Source organism: Capsicum annuum, unplaced genomic scaffold (genome assembly GCF_002878395.1).
Source record: "Capsicum annuum cultivar UCD-10X-F1 unplaced genomic scaffold, UCD10Xv1.1 ctg2759, whole genome shotgun sequence".
NCBI lineage: Eukaryota > Viridiplantae > Streptophyta > Magnoliopsida > Solanales > Solanaceae > Capsicum > Capsicum annuum.
The window spans coordinates 967,309-983,152 of record NW_025833971.1 but is presented as its reverse complement, the minus strand read 5'-3'; the positions used below and the strand labels follow the sequence as shown (position 1 = coordinate 983,152).

The 15,844-nt window shown below is 36.8% G+C and overlaps 1 protein-coding gene across 1 annotated transcript; it reads left to right on the top strand.

Moving 5' to 3' along the window:
- The first annotated feature begins 3,397 nt into the window (after window positions 1-3,397).
- LOC107852053 lies at window positions 3,398-13,069 on the top strand. Its single transcript, XM_016697105.2, has 5 exons — window positions 3,398-3,972; window positions 6,553-6,679; window positions 9,734-9,954; window positions 10,276-10,449; window positions 12,296-13,069. Exons 1-5 carry the CDS (start codon window positions 3,796-3,798, stop codon window positions 12,377-12,379), a joined length of 783 nt encoding a protein of 260 aa, XP_016552591.1. The 5' UTR covers window positions 3,398-3,795; the 3' UTR covers window positions 12,380-13,069.
- Window positions 13,070-15,844: the final 2,775 nt, after the last annotated feature.

Below are 15,844 nucleotides of genomic sequence, written 5' to 3'. Positions count from 1 at the left end.
TTTCCCTAGTGCATTAACGATGACTGAGAACTGTCATGGTGCATAGATTCTTTGTTTCTCCTTTAGGCTCAACGAGATAATATCACCAGAGAGGTCGGGGTGGATGTCCAATGATATTTTATTTTGCAAAAAAAATGAAGTGATTGCAGGGGTATGCAATTGCTCTTTTAGTATGTCCTGATAGAAGGATTTTTCAGGAGTGTCTATTGTCATTTGGCATTTACTTTGGTCAGGTGGTTCCGTATAACGACCCAAAATCACTTCTCGAGACGTCACATGGTGCTTAGGGCTACAACTAGCCCCAAGCTAACCCTTTGAGCTTATCACTTCTCATAATACATTATTCAAGAAGGAATATACAAAACACTGGTACTGTCATGTCAAATAAAAGGAAATACAAAGATAATACTCGGTCCAAACGACCATAATACTGGAAATCTCAACACAACCACAGTCTGATAACTAGTCTGACAAAGCCTATACTACTCCATGAACTCGAGAGCCATTGGGACAGGTCCCCAACTGACTCAAACTGAACTGAAAGAAATAACATAAACACTCGAACACTAAAATGTCTGAAGATAGGTCCTCGAGCCATGAGGACTCACCACTGTGGAGATGTAGACAAAGGTACTCGAAAATCACTGACGAGGCTGGGACTGAGCACCTGAACCTACATTATAAGACAATGGAGCAGATAGATGTATATGTGGATCAGCACTTGGTAATGTACTGAGTATATGGGGGTGTAAGCATTTATATAAAAACAGTATCAATACTCTTCAATAAAATCATGCATGCAATTAGGAATGACTCACATGGCTTGAATAAGTCAAAATGTAAAGCTCATAAATCATGTAGAATGAAGCACTTAACACAAATCTCGTGAGTCATTATACTTTAGCTTTAAAAATCTGAACTCTTCTTTTATTCTCATTACTCGAAGACTAAAGAAAACTTTAAATAATACTTTCAAATTCATGCATATATCTCACGGAGAGTCAAACTTCTTTAATGCTCAAGAACTTATAACTCTTTTGAACTCAAACACTTGGAACTCGGAATCATATGACTTTGGTTTAAAAAAAACTGATGATCAACTCTTATTAGTAGAGAAAACAACTTCCTTCTTTGGAAAATACTCAAAAGCAATTCGTTCACTTTAGAAAATATCTCATCTCAAAGCTTTAGGGGAAATATTCTATCTCAATGGAAAATACATTAGTTTAGGGAGGTTCTCTTAACCGACATAAACCATGCAAGATACATGGAGTCCAACGTCTTGTCCTCCTAAGGAAGAAACCTCACGTTGGGGAGAGGCATCCTACTCTTGCCAAGGAGTATAACCTTAACTTAGTGATCACTTATCTCGGCCTCGGGCTCAATCATCTCAACCTCAGGCCCAAAATCTCAAACCTACGGTGGTACATAGTTTTGGATAAGAAACTATGGTAATTTACCCAACTCGGTGGTAAATACTACTCCCTTTAGTTTATCTCGCTTATCTCAAAGAAATCCATTTTCAAAATGATCTCATGGTTCATAAGAACCCAACAATCAAATCTGTAATCTCATGCGGTAGAGTGGATTTCAAAACTCTATGACCATTAGGTCAAAATATTTCTCAATAATCTCAAAATACTTAAATCATGGGTTCTTATAGCACAATAGTTCATAAAATTGCAAGTATCAAGTAGGGCTTAGTGATCTATAATTCAATCTCAAGTTAAAACTCATCATAATGCATAATAGATAGCATATAGATTCATAATAAATATAGAAATCTGGAAGTTACAACAATTTGTCTCAAAATATCAACATACTCATATACTTCAATTTCTAGAATATTGAAACTCTTAAATTCTCAAGGAGTAACAACATAGGGTATAAACCCAGCTTTAATTTCTTAAGAAAACATGCAATATTAGGCTATTTGACTTTCAATTCATGGGAAACATCAAGTTATTGCAATCAATAACAATGGGTGAAAACCCCTAATTTAATATCATGTAAAATCTCATAGATTGTAGAAAATTATAGTTTAAATAAGCCATTTGGCACAAGGGTGAAAGGATTACCCTTGTTCAAAATCTCACATACCTTATATTATGAAATTGGATGAACAAACTTGCTTCAAAATCTTCTCCTTACTCTTGAGAGAGGGTTCTTGCAACTCTTGAACTTGGGGAACTTAAATCTCAACTTAATTTGTAGAATCTATGGTGAGTTCTTGGATTTCTTGGAGAAGGGTTTTAGATTTGATCTTGAGGGAGAAACCCTAGCTTTCTTGTGTTTTGGATGATGAATGCAGTCATTGACTTCGCTTGGAATATATTTGGTTGATAAAAGAGTGGAAAAGATCGAAAAGCCCTTTTAAAAATGAGTTAGAGATACTGAACGGGGGCTGCGACGGTCGAAGCGACGGTCCAATGCTAGCCTGACGGTCCGTCGGATCGTCCGTCGCACGCCGGTCGAAAAAAGAACACACTGCCTCGATGTGACGGTAGAAACGATGGTCCTTCGCAGTCTTAACAGTTTGTTGGAACGTCCGTCACGCGTTGGCTAGGATGAGACCACACTGCCTTAGTGGCGACAGTCTCAGCGATGGTCCGTCGCAGCCTTGACGGTCCGTCGTCCTGGCTGTCGCACTTGGGCCAGAAAAGAGAGTTACTGCCTTGGTTGCGATGGATCGAGCGATAGTCCATCGCAGACTCGACAGCCCGTTGGGTCGTCCGTCGCACCTGGGCGGTTCCGACAACTATTAGTAAAATGGCCATAACTTCTCACCCCGATGTCGGATTTGGACGAAATTGGTATCGCTGGAAAGCTAATTCAATTCTCTACACGACAAGAAATCAAATTTAAGAAAATTCTATATGGTTTAAATTCCAATCACTTGGGAGGTCTCTTCTCAATCTTTTAGGGCCGAAATTACACTTCACTTGACATGCTCTAAGGCTCGGACTACGAGGGAACTTTGCGGGGTCTTACATTTCGATAGGGTAAGTAGGGACGAATCTTTGTCGGCCATGGACGTGTGAATTAGCACTGGGGATTTGTTGCAAACGAATTAGAGAGAGGATGGTCTTTTTCTCTCTTTTACTATTTCCAAAATGGAAAAAGTCGTGTCCACATGAGGTGGTTAAAAAGTTTACTATATTGACATATTTCTCATCACACAATAAGTCATGGTTTGGGTTTTATTTCTATAAAACATAGTAATTTTTTTTTCTATACAATGAGAATACATATAGCTCCTTATTTCTTTTTCAATCATTTTACAATTTTCTTTTTGTCAAGGAGCAGCATGTTCTAACACAATAATTAATTTATAATTTTTAAACAATCTAATAATTAATTTCTGATAAATAATATTTGACGCATATACACGTGATTACAAAATCATAGCGAACCGAATAAGCGCCCGGAATGAACATCGTGTACAACGGAAATCGAATCTAATTTTAGCGGTACTTTTTGTTTTTTCTCCCATTTTCTTTGTTGACAAACAGACCTGCCGGCATCCATTCGAAATCCTTTTCCCAAGTCCCCACGTTCACCGCTTTGAACATCCCACAAACTCTTCCTTATATATAGAGAGAGGGACACACCTGGGCAGGCTCCAGAAAGGAGTATACCCCAAGAAAAGCTTCAAACCTCAAAACCTTCTCCCCCTTCATCTCTCTATCATAGCATCTTCACATCCTTTCCAACTTCCCTAGTCCTTAAATCCCCGATCAAATAATCAATCTTTAAATCTCTGGAGGAGAAATTGAATTTAACTAACAATTAAACATGTCTGCAATTGTTTGCCGCAAGAGATCCTTTTTCGAAGATACACAGTCACCGTCACTGATTTCAGCGTCTCCGCCGGTTTCAAAGAAGCTTCGTTGTTCTTCGTTCACCACCTGTCCAGTTCACTTTTCTCTCTTCGATCAGCTGAGAGCTTTATTTCCTGATATGAATAGTCAGGTATCTCCTTTTCTTTATCTTCATGTATAATTTTGTTCCGGCCCGCCATGGTTTCAGTAAGTGTTTAACTGCCGTAAAATGTGCTAATATTGTTTATAACTCCTATTTATTTGAAGGCAAGTTATTAAGTATTGGAATGAATACTGGAGGCATACTGTAATTGTTTGAGGCATACTGTAATTGTTGTTCATTGTGAACTTTCTTTTTTTTTTTTAATAACCTCCGGGCCAGCTCGCACGGACCTCGACTAATTCCATTGGATACCTGTCACATTCCACCAGCAAGATGTACTAGATAACTTTATTTACCGTGGTTAGGACAGATGTGAAGAAATCACTTAGAGCCATTTGATACGCCGGATGGGATATATAGGGATATCCTTTGAGTTGGGATAACCCATGGGACCATTTTACCCCATCCTCCACATGGGATGGTGGAATAGTCTCGGGATTAGTTAAGACTTCAAAACAATCATGGAGTAAAGTTAATCTGAAACTTTATCATGAGATTATTTTCCTTTTTCGGTGTACCAAATGTCCCCTTAGTGTTTTTGTTGCTGGTGGGATTTGATCTTTGAACCTGAGAACTCATGATTCTCGCCCATAGTTAATATAACAATCACTCAACTTATGGACCTTATCTCAAAATGTTACTCAACTTTGATTTTTAGTTCAAATGTTACTCAACTTAGATTTTTAGTTCAAAAGTAACTTAACTAAGGGTTCTTATCGCAAAAAGTCACTCAAGTTTCGTTTTTACTCTGAAGGTCACTCCACTATGATTGTTTTACTTACATTCAATCTATTTAATTGTTTTTCTAAAATTAAAACACCAGGAGAGATAGGACCAGGAGTGAGGTTGTCCAAGACAAGGTACGAGTGACTTTGGTGGAGGATAAGATGTATGGGGAGGTTGAGATATTTCTACCATGTGATGAGAAGAAGAATGGATACCCGCCCTAGTGCGGAGGTGTGAGAGGTTGACTATGGATGGATTCAGGAGCGGTAGGTGTAGACCGAAGAATATTATTGGAGGGAGGTGATTAGACAAGACATGGAGCAGTTATAGCTTGTTGAGGACATGACCGTAGATAGGAAGGCGTGGAGGATACGAATTAGGGTAGAAGGCTAGTAAGAAGTAGTGCGTCCTTGCTAGTAAGTAGTAGTGCTTAGTTTGTGGTCTGTACTAGTAGTCATAGTGCTACGCTTGTTGTGGTTTGTTTTAGGAGTTTGGTGATGTTTCTGTGTTTTGAGTAGATTGCTTGTAGTATTACTTTGCGGTAGTCATGTTTCTGTTATTATTTATTGTTTTGGTACTTCTTGTTGTTTCTCTTTTTTGTAACGTCATTTTTCTAGATTGTTTTGTCTTGAGCTGGGGCTCTATTAGAAACAACTTATCTATCTCACATATGAGGTAGCGGTATGGATTGCGTACACTTTACCCACCCCAGACCCCACTTCGTGATCAGGTATGTTGTGGTTGTTGTTGAAATGTTAATTTAAACCGAAATTTTAATAAATAAAAAATAATATCCATTTTAACCATTTAATGAACCGCCCATATCCAAAATTTATTTAAATCAACATTTGTTAAAGACATTGCCAAATACTTTATTTTGGAATACGAAAGATATTTGCAATTAATTTATCTTACAATGGTGTTTAGAGTAATCTATTCAATAGTAAAATTTGTGTCAAATAGAGTTCAAAATGTAAAAGATAACGAACTGGGAAGTGGGAATATACAACGGGATGTGCCCATTTCACCATAAGAATTAGGCTTATTATATAATCAATTCCTTTAGCAAATTTTGATTTAAATAAATTTTGGATATGGATGGATCATTAAATGGTTTAAATGAATTTCTTTTATTTATTATTTCTTAGAATTTTTGCTTAAATTAAAATTTCATGGTAATAAGTTTCAATGAAAAAGTAAATTAAATATGTTAAGAGTGACTTTGCTAGTAAAACAAGCATAATTGAGCGACTTCTGAAGTAAAAACCAAAATTGAGTGACTCTCTGAGACGAGCCGTTAGTTAAGTGACTTTTGGAGTAAAAATCAAAGTTTAGTGACTTTTTGAGAGATAAAAACCATAATAAGTTGAGTGACCATTTGGAATATGAACTCTGCCCGTTTCATTGTTCACTAGGTCACATCTTGGGTGCTTGTGAACTTTGTTTCAAGAGTAACCTTTTTTTTTTATTTTACGGCTCTATAAGCTTGATATAACCATTATTTTGTGGAATGATAATGTTGTTCAATTTTTCATCTGAAATTCTAATTTTGTTATTTACCATGAGAAAAAGATATCCTCTTTTTGTATAGTATGTCGCTCCTTCGGATGCTTAAAATGTAGTTTTAACCTGCTTTTCATATGTATTTTAAATGCTTTTAACTCTACAAAAAGCTTCCCACAAAACTTCTTGGTGGTCTGAACTATAGTAAGAATAAAAAACATTCCATTTTATTAACATTCAAGTATAGAGATCCATTTGTTTTCTTAATCTGTTAAAACACCTTGTGGTGGGTTTTGTTTAATGAGTCACGGATACTTATTTTTCATTCATACTGTTCAGCTACTTAAGAAAGCATTGGAAGAATCTGGCAATGACCTGGATGCTGCTATTAGGATCCTGCATGAGCTATGCCTTGGATATTCAGATGAAAACTCAGATACAAAAGCTAATGAAGAGATGGAAATTGGTACGTAAAAATCTCAATCGCATCCTGAGGCTGCTTGTCTAAATGATGTTCAAAAGATTTGTTTGCTTTTCATATTTTTACTTGGTGCAACTCAAGTTGGTAAATCTTAATTATGTGAAATTGGAATAAACACACATACAAATATAAACAACAACGAACACCTTTCTTGGCTTTTTGGCTAAGGTCAAGTATATGTCCACAACAACAATAACAAACCCAGTGTATTCCCACATAGTGGGGTCTAGGGAGGGTAAGATGTACGCAGTCCATACCACTACCTCCGGAGAAGTAGAGAGGTTGTTTTCGATAAACCCTCGGCTCAAGACAAGGAATAATAATCAGATCCGTAATAAAGCATGGAATAGGCTGACATGACATAAATACGACGTCCACAAGGAATAGTACACAAAGACTAGTAAACAAGTTCATAATAAAGCATGAAGCAAGGTAGCATAACAGGAAAAGTACACCCACCAAGTAATACCCTACCTTGACGACCCAAACTGGCACTAGCCTTCTATCCTAATTCGCATCCTCCAGATATTCCTATCTAGGGTCACATCCTCCGTAAACAGTAACTGCTCCATGTCCCGCCTAATAACCTCTCTCCAGTATTTCTTCGGCCTACCCCTACCTCGTTTAAAACCATCCAAAGCCAGCCTCTCATCACGTGTTCGAACCATCTCAGTCGGACTTCTTGCATCTTGTCCTCCACCGAAGCCACTCCAACCTTCTCTTGAATAAACTCATTCCCAACTCTCACTCCTAGTAAACCCACACATCCAACGCAACATCCGCATTTTCGCCACCTTCAATTTTTGAACGTGGGTGTTCTTGACTGGCCAACACTCCGTTCCATACAACATGGCCAGACGGACTGCCACCCTATAGAATTTGCCATTAAGTTTAAGCAGCACCTTCTTATCACACAAGACCCCCGAGGCGAGCTTCCACTTCATCCATCCCGCTCTAATGCGGTGGAAGACATCCTCGTCAATCTCACCATTCCCCTGAATCATGGACCGGAGATAATTGAAACTATCCCTTTTACCTACTACCCACTACCTGGGAGTCCAACCTTACTACCACCTCATTCTCCTGGCTCGAGTCAATAAACTTGCACTCTAAATATTCTGTCTTACTCCTACTCAACCTGAACTCTTTAGACTCAAGGGTCTGTCTCGACATCTCTAATTTATCATTCACACCCCCTTCGCGTCTCATCAATCAAAACTACATCATCTGGAAAAAGCATACACCAAGGCACCTTTCCTTGAATACGCCGCGTCAACACATCCATCACCACATCAAACAAAAATGGACAAAGAGTAGATCCCTGATGCAACCCTGTCAAGACAGGAAAATGCTTTGAATCTCCTCCCGCCGTCCTCACCTGGGTCTTAGCTCCATCATACATGTCCTTGATTGCTCTGGTATACGCCACCGGACCTCACTCACCTCCAAGCATCTCCAAAGAACCTCCCTAGGGACTTTGTCGTACGCCTTCTCCAAGTAGATAAACACCATGTGCAGATCCTTCTTCCTTTCCCTATACTGTTCCACCAGTCTCCGCACCAGGTGAATAAGCTCCGTCGTCGAGTGCCCGGGCATAAATCCAAATTGGTTCTTCGAAATAGACTCTATCCTCCTCAACCTCAAGTATATATCCACCCTACTGTTATTAATTGTCTTGTAAGTTGCTTAATAGTGCAATATTGGTCTACAAGAAGTACAACTGTATTGTGCTGGACAGAAGTACAGTTGGTGAATATGTGTACAACTGTATTGTGCTGGACAGAAGTACAGTTGGTGAATATGTCAATGGCTTTTAGGGATGTTCCCTGTCATACTTTTTAAGGATCTCATTTGCCGACCCACCCCCCAAAGAAAAAACACTACGTAAAGATTTTTCGGAAGGAGATGATGATCACCATCCATTTGGTCAGCAGCAAATATTGAATCTTGTAATTGGCAACTCTCATTTGTTACAGATAAGTTTACTTGAGTTGGAGGTGTCAAATTTGGTCCATAAAAGTCAACCAATCAAAACTTAATGTGGGCTGGTTGTGATATGATCAACATCAATCCATATTGACCGAATCAATATTAGGGCGGGTTGGACTGTGACATGTGTAAAGGATGGATCTTGGGCCTAACTCAACCCCAAAAGCTAACTTATGAGGGGAGGATTGCCCAAGTCTATATAAGGAGACCAATTACTCATCCCTTTTTCGATGTGGGATACTTAACACTCCCCCGCACGCCCAGACCTTGTTAACTGGAGCGTGGACAATATAATATGGGGGCGCAACATCGGTGAACAGAGATTTGGGGTGGGCCTGGCTCTGATACCATGTAAAGAATGGATCTTGGGCCTAACTCAACCTCAAAAGTTAACTCATTAGGGGAGGATTGCCCAAGTCCATATAAGGAGACCAATTACCCATCCCTTTTTCGATGTGGAATACTTAACAACATGTTTAGTAATTCAACCTCCTTTAACCCCCAAATTTGACCCAACCCATTTATTTTGACACCTTGAAGGTGTCAGTTTTAACTCGTAAAATTTTAACCCGTCCAACCTCAAACTTGAGCTTTGCAGTTTGGTTATTGCCCATTTGTCAATTCATCTTCACCTAATCAAACATTGGAGGCTTGTTTATTGACTTAACCTGTTTTAATTTGTCCAAAGTTGATCCTAACTGCCCACTTGTCACCTTTTAATCTCAAGGTCATTTGCATGTGTATGAAGTTGTCCATTTACATGCATACAATTGTTTGTATACATTTACCTATTGAAAGTTAACTAGTGTTTGCTTGTCTTTATGGTGCATTACTGGTTAGATATGCATCTCCTCAAATTTGCAGTTAAGAATATGCCACTTCTCAAATTTACAGTTAAGAAGTTGACTTTCTATTTGGTTTTCTCTTGGTGGGGAGGGGGAAGCGATGTGGGATGTTGTAGCAGTATTGTGTTAATCCTTGATTAATCAGGAAGATGATTTCCAATTATTTTCAATAGAAAGATTCTGATTTTTCATGAAAATCTGGCAGGTATGAAGCCCACCAATGTGCCGGCTGCTCAGTTGGAAGATCCTTCAGCTGAAAGCAATTTTCCTGCTGCTGGTACAGAATGGGTGGAGAGTTTTGTGAGGGAAATGATGACCGCCACAAGCATAGATGATGCCAGGGCTCGAGCTACTAGACTGTTAGATAGCTTAGAAAAATTCATAAGCTCACGCGTAGGTGCAGAGGCAGCTCAAAATGTTCACAAGGTTGGTACTGTAAATGCATGTATCCATTCTAATCCATGAGATCTAGGTGTCTAGGGAATGAATTTCTTGCCAAGGATTAATGGCAGGAGGACAAAATGGTCACAGTATTTTTATGGTATAACTGCTATATTTAAGGTTAAGATTACAGTTAGTAATGTTCTCTATACATTCCAAGACTCCTCGTTATCCTGATTTTATCAGCAATATTTGTGGATTGTGGTGCTTCAGCTGTATGAGAATTGCCATCCACAATTTGACTTGCTGGTTCAGTTACTTTAATTTGTTTTTTTCTTTGGGTATTGACTGTTCATCAATTCGCAGGAAAATATTATGTTGAAACAGCAAGTAGAAGTGCTTCTTCGAGATAATGCCATTCTCAAGAGGGCAGTGGCCATTCAACATGAACGCCAGAAAGAGAGTGATGAAAGGAACCAGGAAGTGCTGCAATTAAAGCAGCTGATTGCTCAGGGTAAAGAGCAATTGCGAACTCTTGAGGTAAATGTTCTAACTTCATAAACTTTTCATCCTATCCACGACTTGCAACAAATTGAGATGAACTATATATTGTCACAATACTTTGAGATTCCTTGCTGATCTGCATCACCAATGAAAAGCCTGACTAAGTTTTTTGGTGGAATTGCTTGTCCAAACCCTTTTTGGTAATGTTCATGTTGAAATTAGTATTTGCTTAAAACAATATACCTGGGCACTCTAGAATTGTCTTATTAAGCAGAAGTTTCAAGGATAAGCATGTAAGTGCTGAAATATCGAAGGGAATTGTATAGCTAATTAATTTTATCTGTGTGAAATTCCTCATCTCAATAAGGAAAGGAGTTTTCTCAATGTGACATCAAGAAATTGATAATAATTGGAAGGAAGAGAATGTTGCTGAAGTATGTTGCACTGAGAAAAGGGCATTGGTACCCTTGCCCACTTCAACATATGTAAGAGTGAGAACAGGCATTAGGGTCATTGCTATTAATGATGGATAACTTAACCTCCATATTGTTAACAGAAAAGAACCTAACGATATTCAGGCGTCAGCATCAATGCTATTGAAGTTGCAAATGTAATCTCCAATATGGCTAACAGCAAATAACCTAACAGACGATAGAAGGATAAACATCTCAATTGCCCGGGTATATTTTCGTACTTCCCTTTTTGGTAGTCAAAATTAATACCAATTGCCTTTAAGAGAATAAAAGTGGTGGAGATGAGGATGATACGGTGGATGTGTGGTATACTAGGAGAGATAGGATTAAAAATGAGGATATAAGAGACAAGGTGGAAGTGACATTGGTGGAAGACAAGATGCGTTAAGAGAGATTGAGATGGTTCGGGCATGTGAGGAGATGCAGGGATGCATAGTGCGAAGGTGTGAGAGGTTGGCTATGGATGGATTCAGGAGAGGTAAAGGTAGAGTGAAGAAGTAAGGGGAGAGGTGGTTAGACAAGACATGACACTGTTGCAGCTCACCGAGGACCTGACCTTAGATACGAAGGTGTTGAGGACACAGATTTTAAGGTAGAATGGTAGTTGGAGTAGTGTGCCCATACTATTAGGAGTATATTTGACTTGGTTTCCATTTCAGTAGCCGTAGTATTACTTTTGTTTCTTGTTCTTCGATTTCTGATATTACATGATATTACATGTTGCCTGTAGTTTGAGTATTGTATTATTTTTAGGATTATCCTGCTACTATCTGTTGTTTCTTCTATATCCATTTCTTTTTTGCTCGACTGTTTTTATCTTGAATCGGAGGTCTATCAGAAGCAGCCGCTCTACCTCTGCCATAGAAGCTAGGTCTCTGTACACTCTACCCTCCACAAACATCACTTTGTGGGACTACACTAGGTATATTGTTATATTGTTGTTGTTTGCCTTTAAGAGAAGGGGTGAAAAACTATAGATGTTATAATTGACTAGTTTGGGATTAGGTCTAGTAGATCAATTGAATGCCTTTCTGCAGTTGTTACTCGGCACAGGACAGAAAATGAAAAGTATCAAGGATTAAGTTCCAAATATTAAGAGAATATATCTTAGTATCCCTTTTGCAATTTTTCATCTTCTCTGAACTATTATAATCTGATGATACCTTTTGTTGTTTCATGGAAATTTTTATGTCGTCATGTCAAACTATTTGTAATCTTTGTTCCACTGGCAAATTGTTTATATTGACAATTATGCAGCTGTTGATATAAAATATAGGCTGGTTTAGTTAATAGGATTTGTGAATGGAGACCTTTCTCTTTTATAAAAAATGTACTTTGCAGTTCTAGGGAATTGAAAGAGATAAAAGTTTCTCCATTCTTGATATTCTGATTTCGTCGTCATGTTACAGGTCAACAATTATGCTTTAAAAATGCATTTGCGGCAAGCTCAGCAAAGCAACTCTTTTCCTGGATTCAATCCAGATGTGTTCTAGTGTGCCAAATGTTCAAAGAAAGAGATGGTGGAGCCTAGTAAAAGAGCATGCCGGAAGGAGCTTGTGACCCTGAGATCAGTTGTTTTACTGAACATATAATTATATCTGTTGTCAAACCTGAGAGTTTAAGGTTTCTAGGGACATCCAACTTGTGCTGATGATTCCAATGAAGTTGCACACGGGACATCATCCAAAATTTTCCAATATGGTCTCAAAATCATTATCTGGTTGATGTCAATAAGCTGGTGTTCAAATTATAATTTTGTTCACTTTGGTATGGATCTTTTATTGCCTTAAATTTATATGCAAAATCAATGAGGTTCTATTGATAGGCAAAAGGTATCTGCGTGCATTTTTGTGTAATGAAGATTGATCACCACCACCTTGTAGATGATACATTCCTGCATTTGTTGAGAGAGATGATACTCCATTCCTCCATTTGCATTTTGCTGAGAGATGCGGCTGATGGTAGTTGGAGGAGTAAATTTCATTTATGATCACTTAACTTGGTGTCTATTATACGAAAGTTATTTTTCTTTCATTTATTATACAAAACTCATTTAACAACAATCTCATTGGAAAAATGATGTCGCAATTTTAATTAGTTCTTAATTTTAATTTAAGTGTGTATAATATATATACTATTCATATCTTGATCCTTTTTATATGTGCACAATTCAATTTTTCTTATGGATTATTTAATAAAAGAATATCAATTTCTTAATAGATTAGATTATCTATTTTTCATATAAAAAAAAAGTTGGTTGATATTTTTATGAGACATTCATAATATTGCATTCACCGATAAGGTGCATCGAAAAAGAGTGATAAATAAGATAAATTCTTCAAAATACATAAAATAGAAATACATGTATGATATTTTTTCAAAAAAAACTATTTTTATTCTTTGAAGATAAATAAACATTCTAAAGATAGTTTTAAAATATATATTTTTTTAATTGTGTCATCATACATTTTTTCAAAAAAAACTATTTTTATTCTTTGAAGATAAATAAACATTCTAAAGATAGTTTTAAAATATATATTTTTTTAATTGTGTCATTGAAAAAGTATTGTCAAAATTTATACAAATAGTGTTATTGACACTTACAACAATAATAACAGACCCAGTGTATTTTCACAAAGTGGGGTCTGGGGTAAGATGTACGTAGTCTGTACCGTTACCTTCAAAGAAGTATAAAGGCTGTTTCCGATAGACTTTCGGCTCAAGATAAATAATAGTAGACAAGGGGATGGATGACATAAAAGAAATAGAAATAATAGGCACATAAATAACAAAGCTAAAGCATAAGGAATAATAAAACATAAATCAGAGAAATACGCACTACGAGATATAAGGCTACACACAATAAGAAAAATAGGATATTTAATTTTTATATTTATCAATTGAATTAATCAAATAATATGTAATTTATCAGAAACTAGATATTATAATAAAATTTTTTAAGAAAATTAACCGATTAATCAAACAATTAAAAATACAAAGACAAACTCAATAAATAAAGTAGTTTATCATATTATTATGATATACCGAATTCAAACGCCCAAGTGGCAAGGAAAATATGTATAAACAAATAATTTTATCAACATGTCATAATTTTAGAGGGAGAAATAATTTTATCAACTACATGTCATAATTTTAGAGGAAAAAAATAATTTACCAACGCATGTCTCAACTTTAGAGGATTTTAAGAATATATATGTATAATTTTATTTCATAAAAATATCAACAATTTCTTTTATGAAAATAGTCTTCACTAGGTAGCCTAATCTATTGAGAAATTGATTTTCTTTTGTTATATAATCCATAAGGAAAATCGGGTTGGACACATATAAAAAAGGTCAAAATATGAGTAATATATTATATTCTCTTAAATTAAAATTAAGAACTAATTAAGGTTGTCACATCATTTTTTCGGTGGGATTATTGTAAAATCCGGCCATAATGACTTTTGTGAAGGTCGGAGCAAAGTAAAGTGACTTTTGTGTAATGAATAAAAGAAAAATAACTTTTGTGTAATAGACACAAAGTTAAGTAACCATAGATGAAATTTACTAGTAGTTGGGAGTATATTTTAATTTGGACATTGCGAGTTTTTTTTTTTTTTTTGGTTTAATTTGATATTTTATTAAAACTTATTCAAGAGTTAATGGACCAACCCATTATACAATTAAAAAGCTCACTACTAGTTGAAAGATTCGGTCCAACCTGGATCTGTTTAATACATAAAAGGTAGTAGGGTTTCCAAAAACATCCATTTTCCTAATCTCTCTCATCTTCTAGCCTCCTGTCAAAATGAATCTGCCTTTCTTCTACCTTAAGTTCCACCGCCTTCTTCTTTGGATAATCAACCAGGTGCCTTCATCTTCAGGTCCTGCTTTCTTATTCAACTTACAAAAGTAAGTAAGATTTCCTTTATGTTGATACATTTGCTTCTTATTAAGTTCCGACTGACGAAACACCTTCTGTAGCTGAGTTCTCCAGTGAATGGGACCTTGACCCGCTTTCTGATCAGCTCTGAGAGATCTAATCAATTGTGTGAAGTTTCTACCTTCAAGTGAATATTCCTTCATCTATTTTTAAGCTTGCATCTTCACTCTGCATCTGTACCTTACTATTTTTATCCTGTGATATTCAGATCTGGGAGGAATGAAGATAGAGGATGCTTGGACCCACTAAGATACTGATACCTACTTGACACTCAGGTTTAAAAATCTCAAATCGATCAATAGATCCTCCCATGATGCTGAGAGTCCATTTTGTTGGTTGTAGTAGAGTAGGCTAGCTACATGCTCTCCTTTTGTTGTTTTTAATTCCTGTAAATATGCTGCATGTAAACTTTGCTGCCTAAGACTTCTCTTGCCCTTTAATTGCATATGGGTGTAATTCTCAAGTAGGGGCATTGCCATTTATCACTATTAAGTATGGATTTTCCTTTCTGTTATAGCTGCTGAAAACTAGTGATGCTAACCTCTCCTGTGTCAATGGCTACATTTGCAATATGATCAGCTAACTGATTCCCTTCCCTGTAAATGTGTTGATACTTAACTTGCTTTCCTTGGATGTATTGCTCAATCTCCTTTACTATGTTTGCAATGCTTCATGGATATTTCCATATTCCTGTTAATATCCTCGTCAAAATAAGAAAATCCATTTGAATGATTATCTTGTCTAACTGTGATTGTTTACAGTGCTTGCTGCATATAAAATTGCATGTGCCTTTGCTTGTAAACTATCTGCATAGTGTTGTGGATCTGCTTTAGCATATATAATATCACCCTTCTTATTTCTCAAACAGAAAACATATGAGCTTTCACCATCTTCCCCTCTGAATGCTCCATCTGTATTGTATTTCATCAATCCCTCTTCTAGTTCCTCCCACATCACTTTAGTAACCTTGATCTTGCTCCTATGTTTGGCTAATTCCTGCAATATTTGTGGCC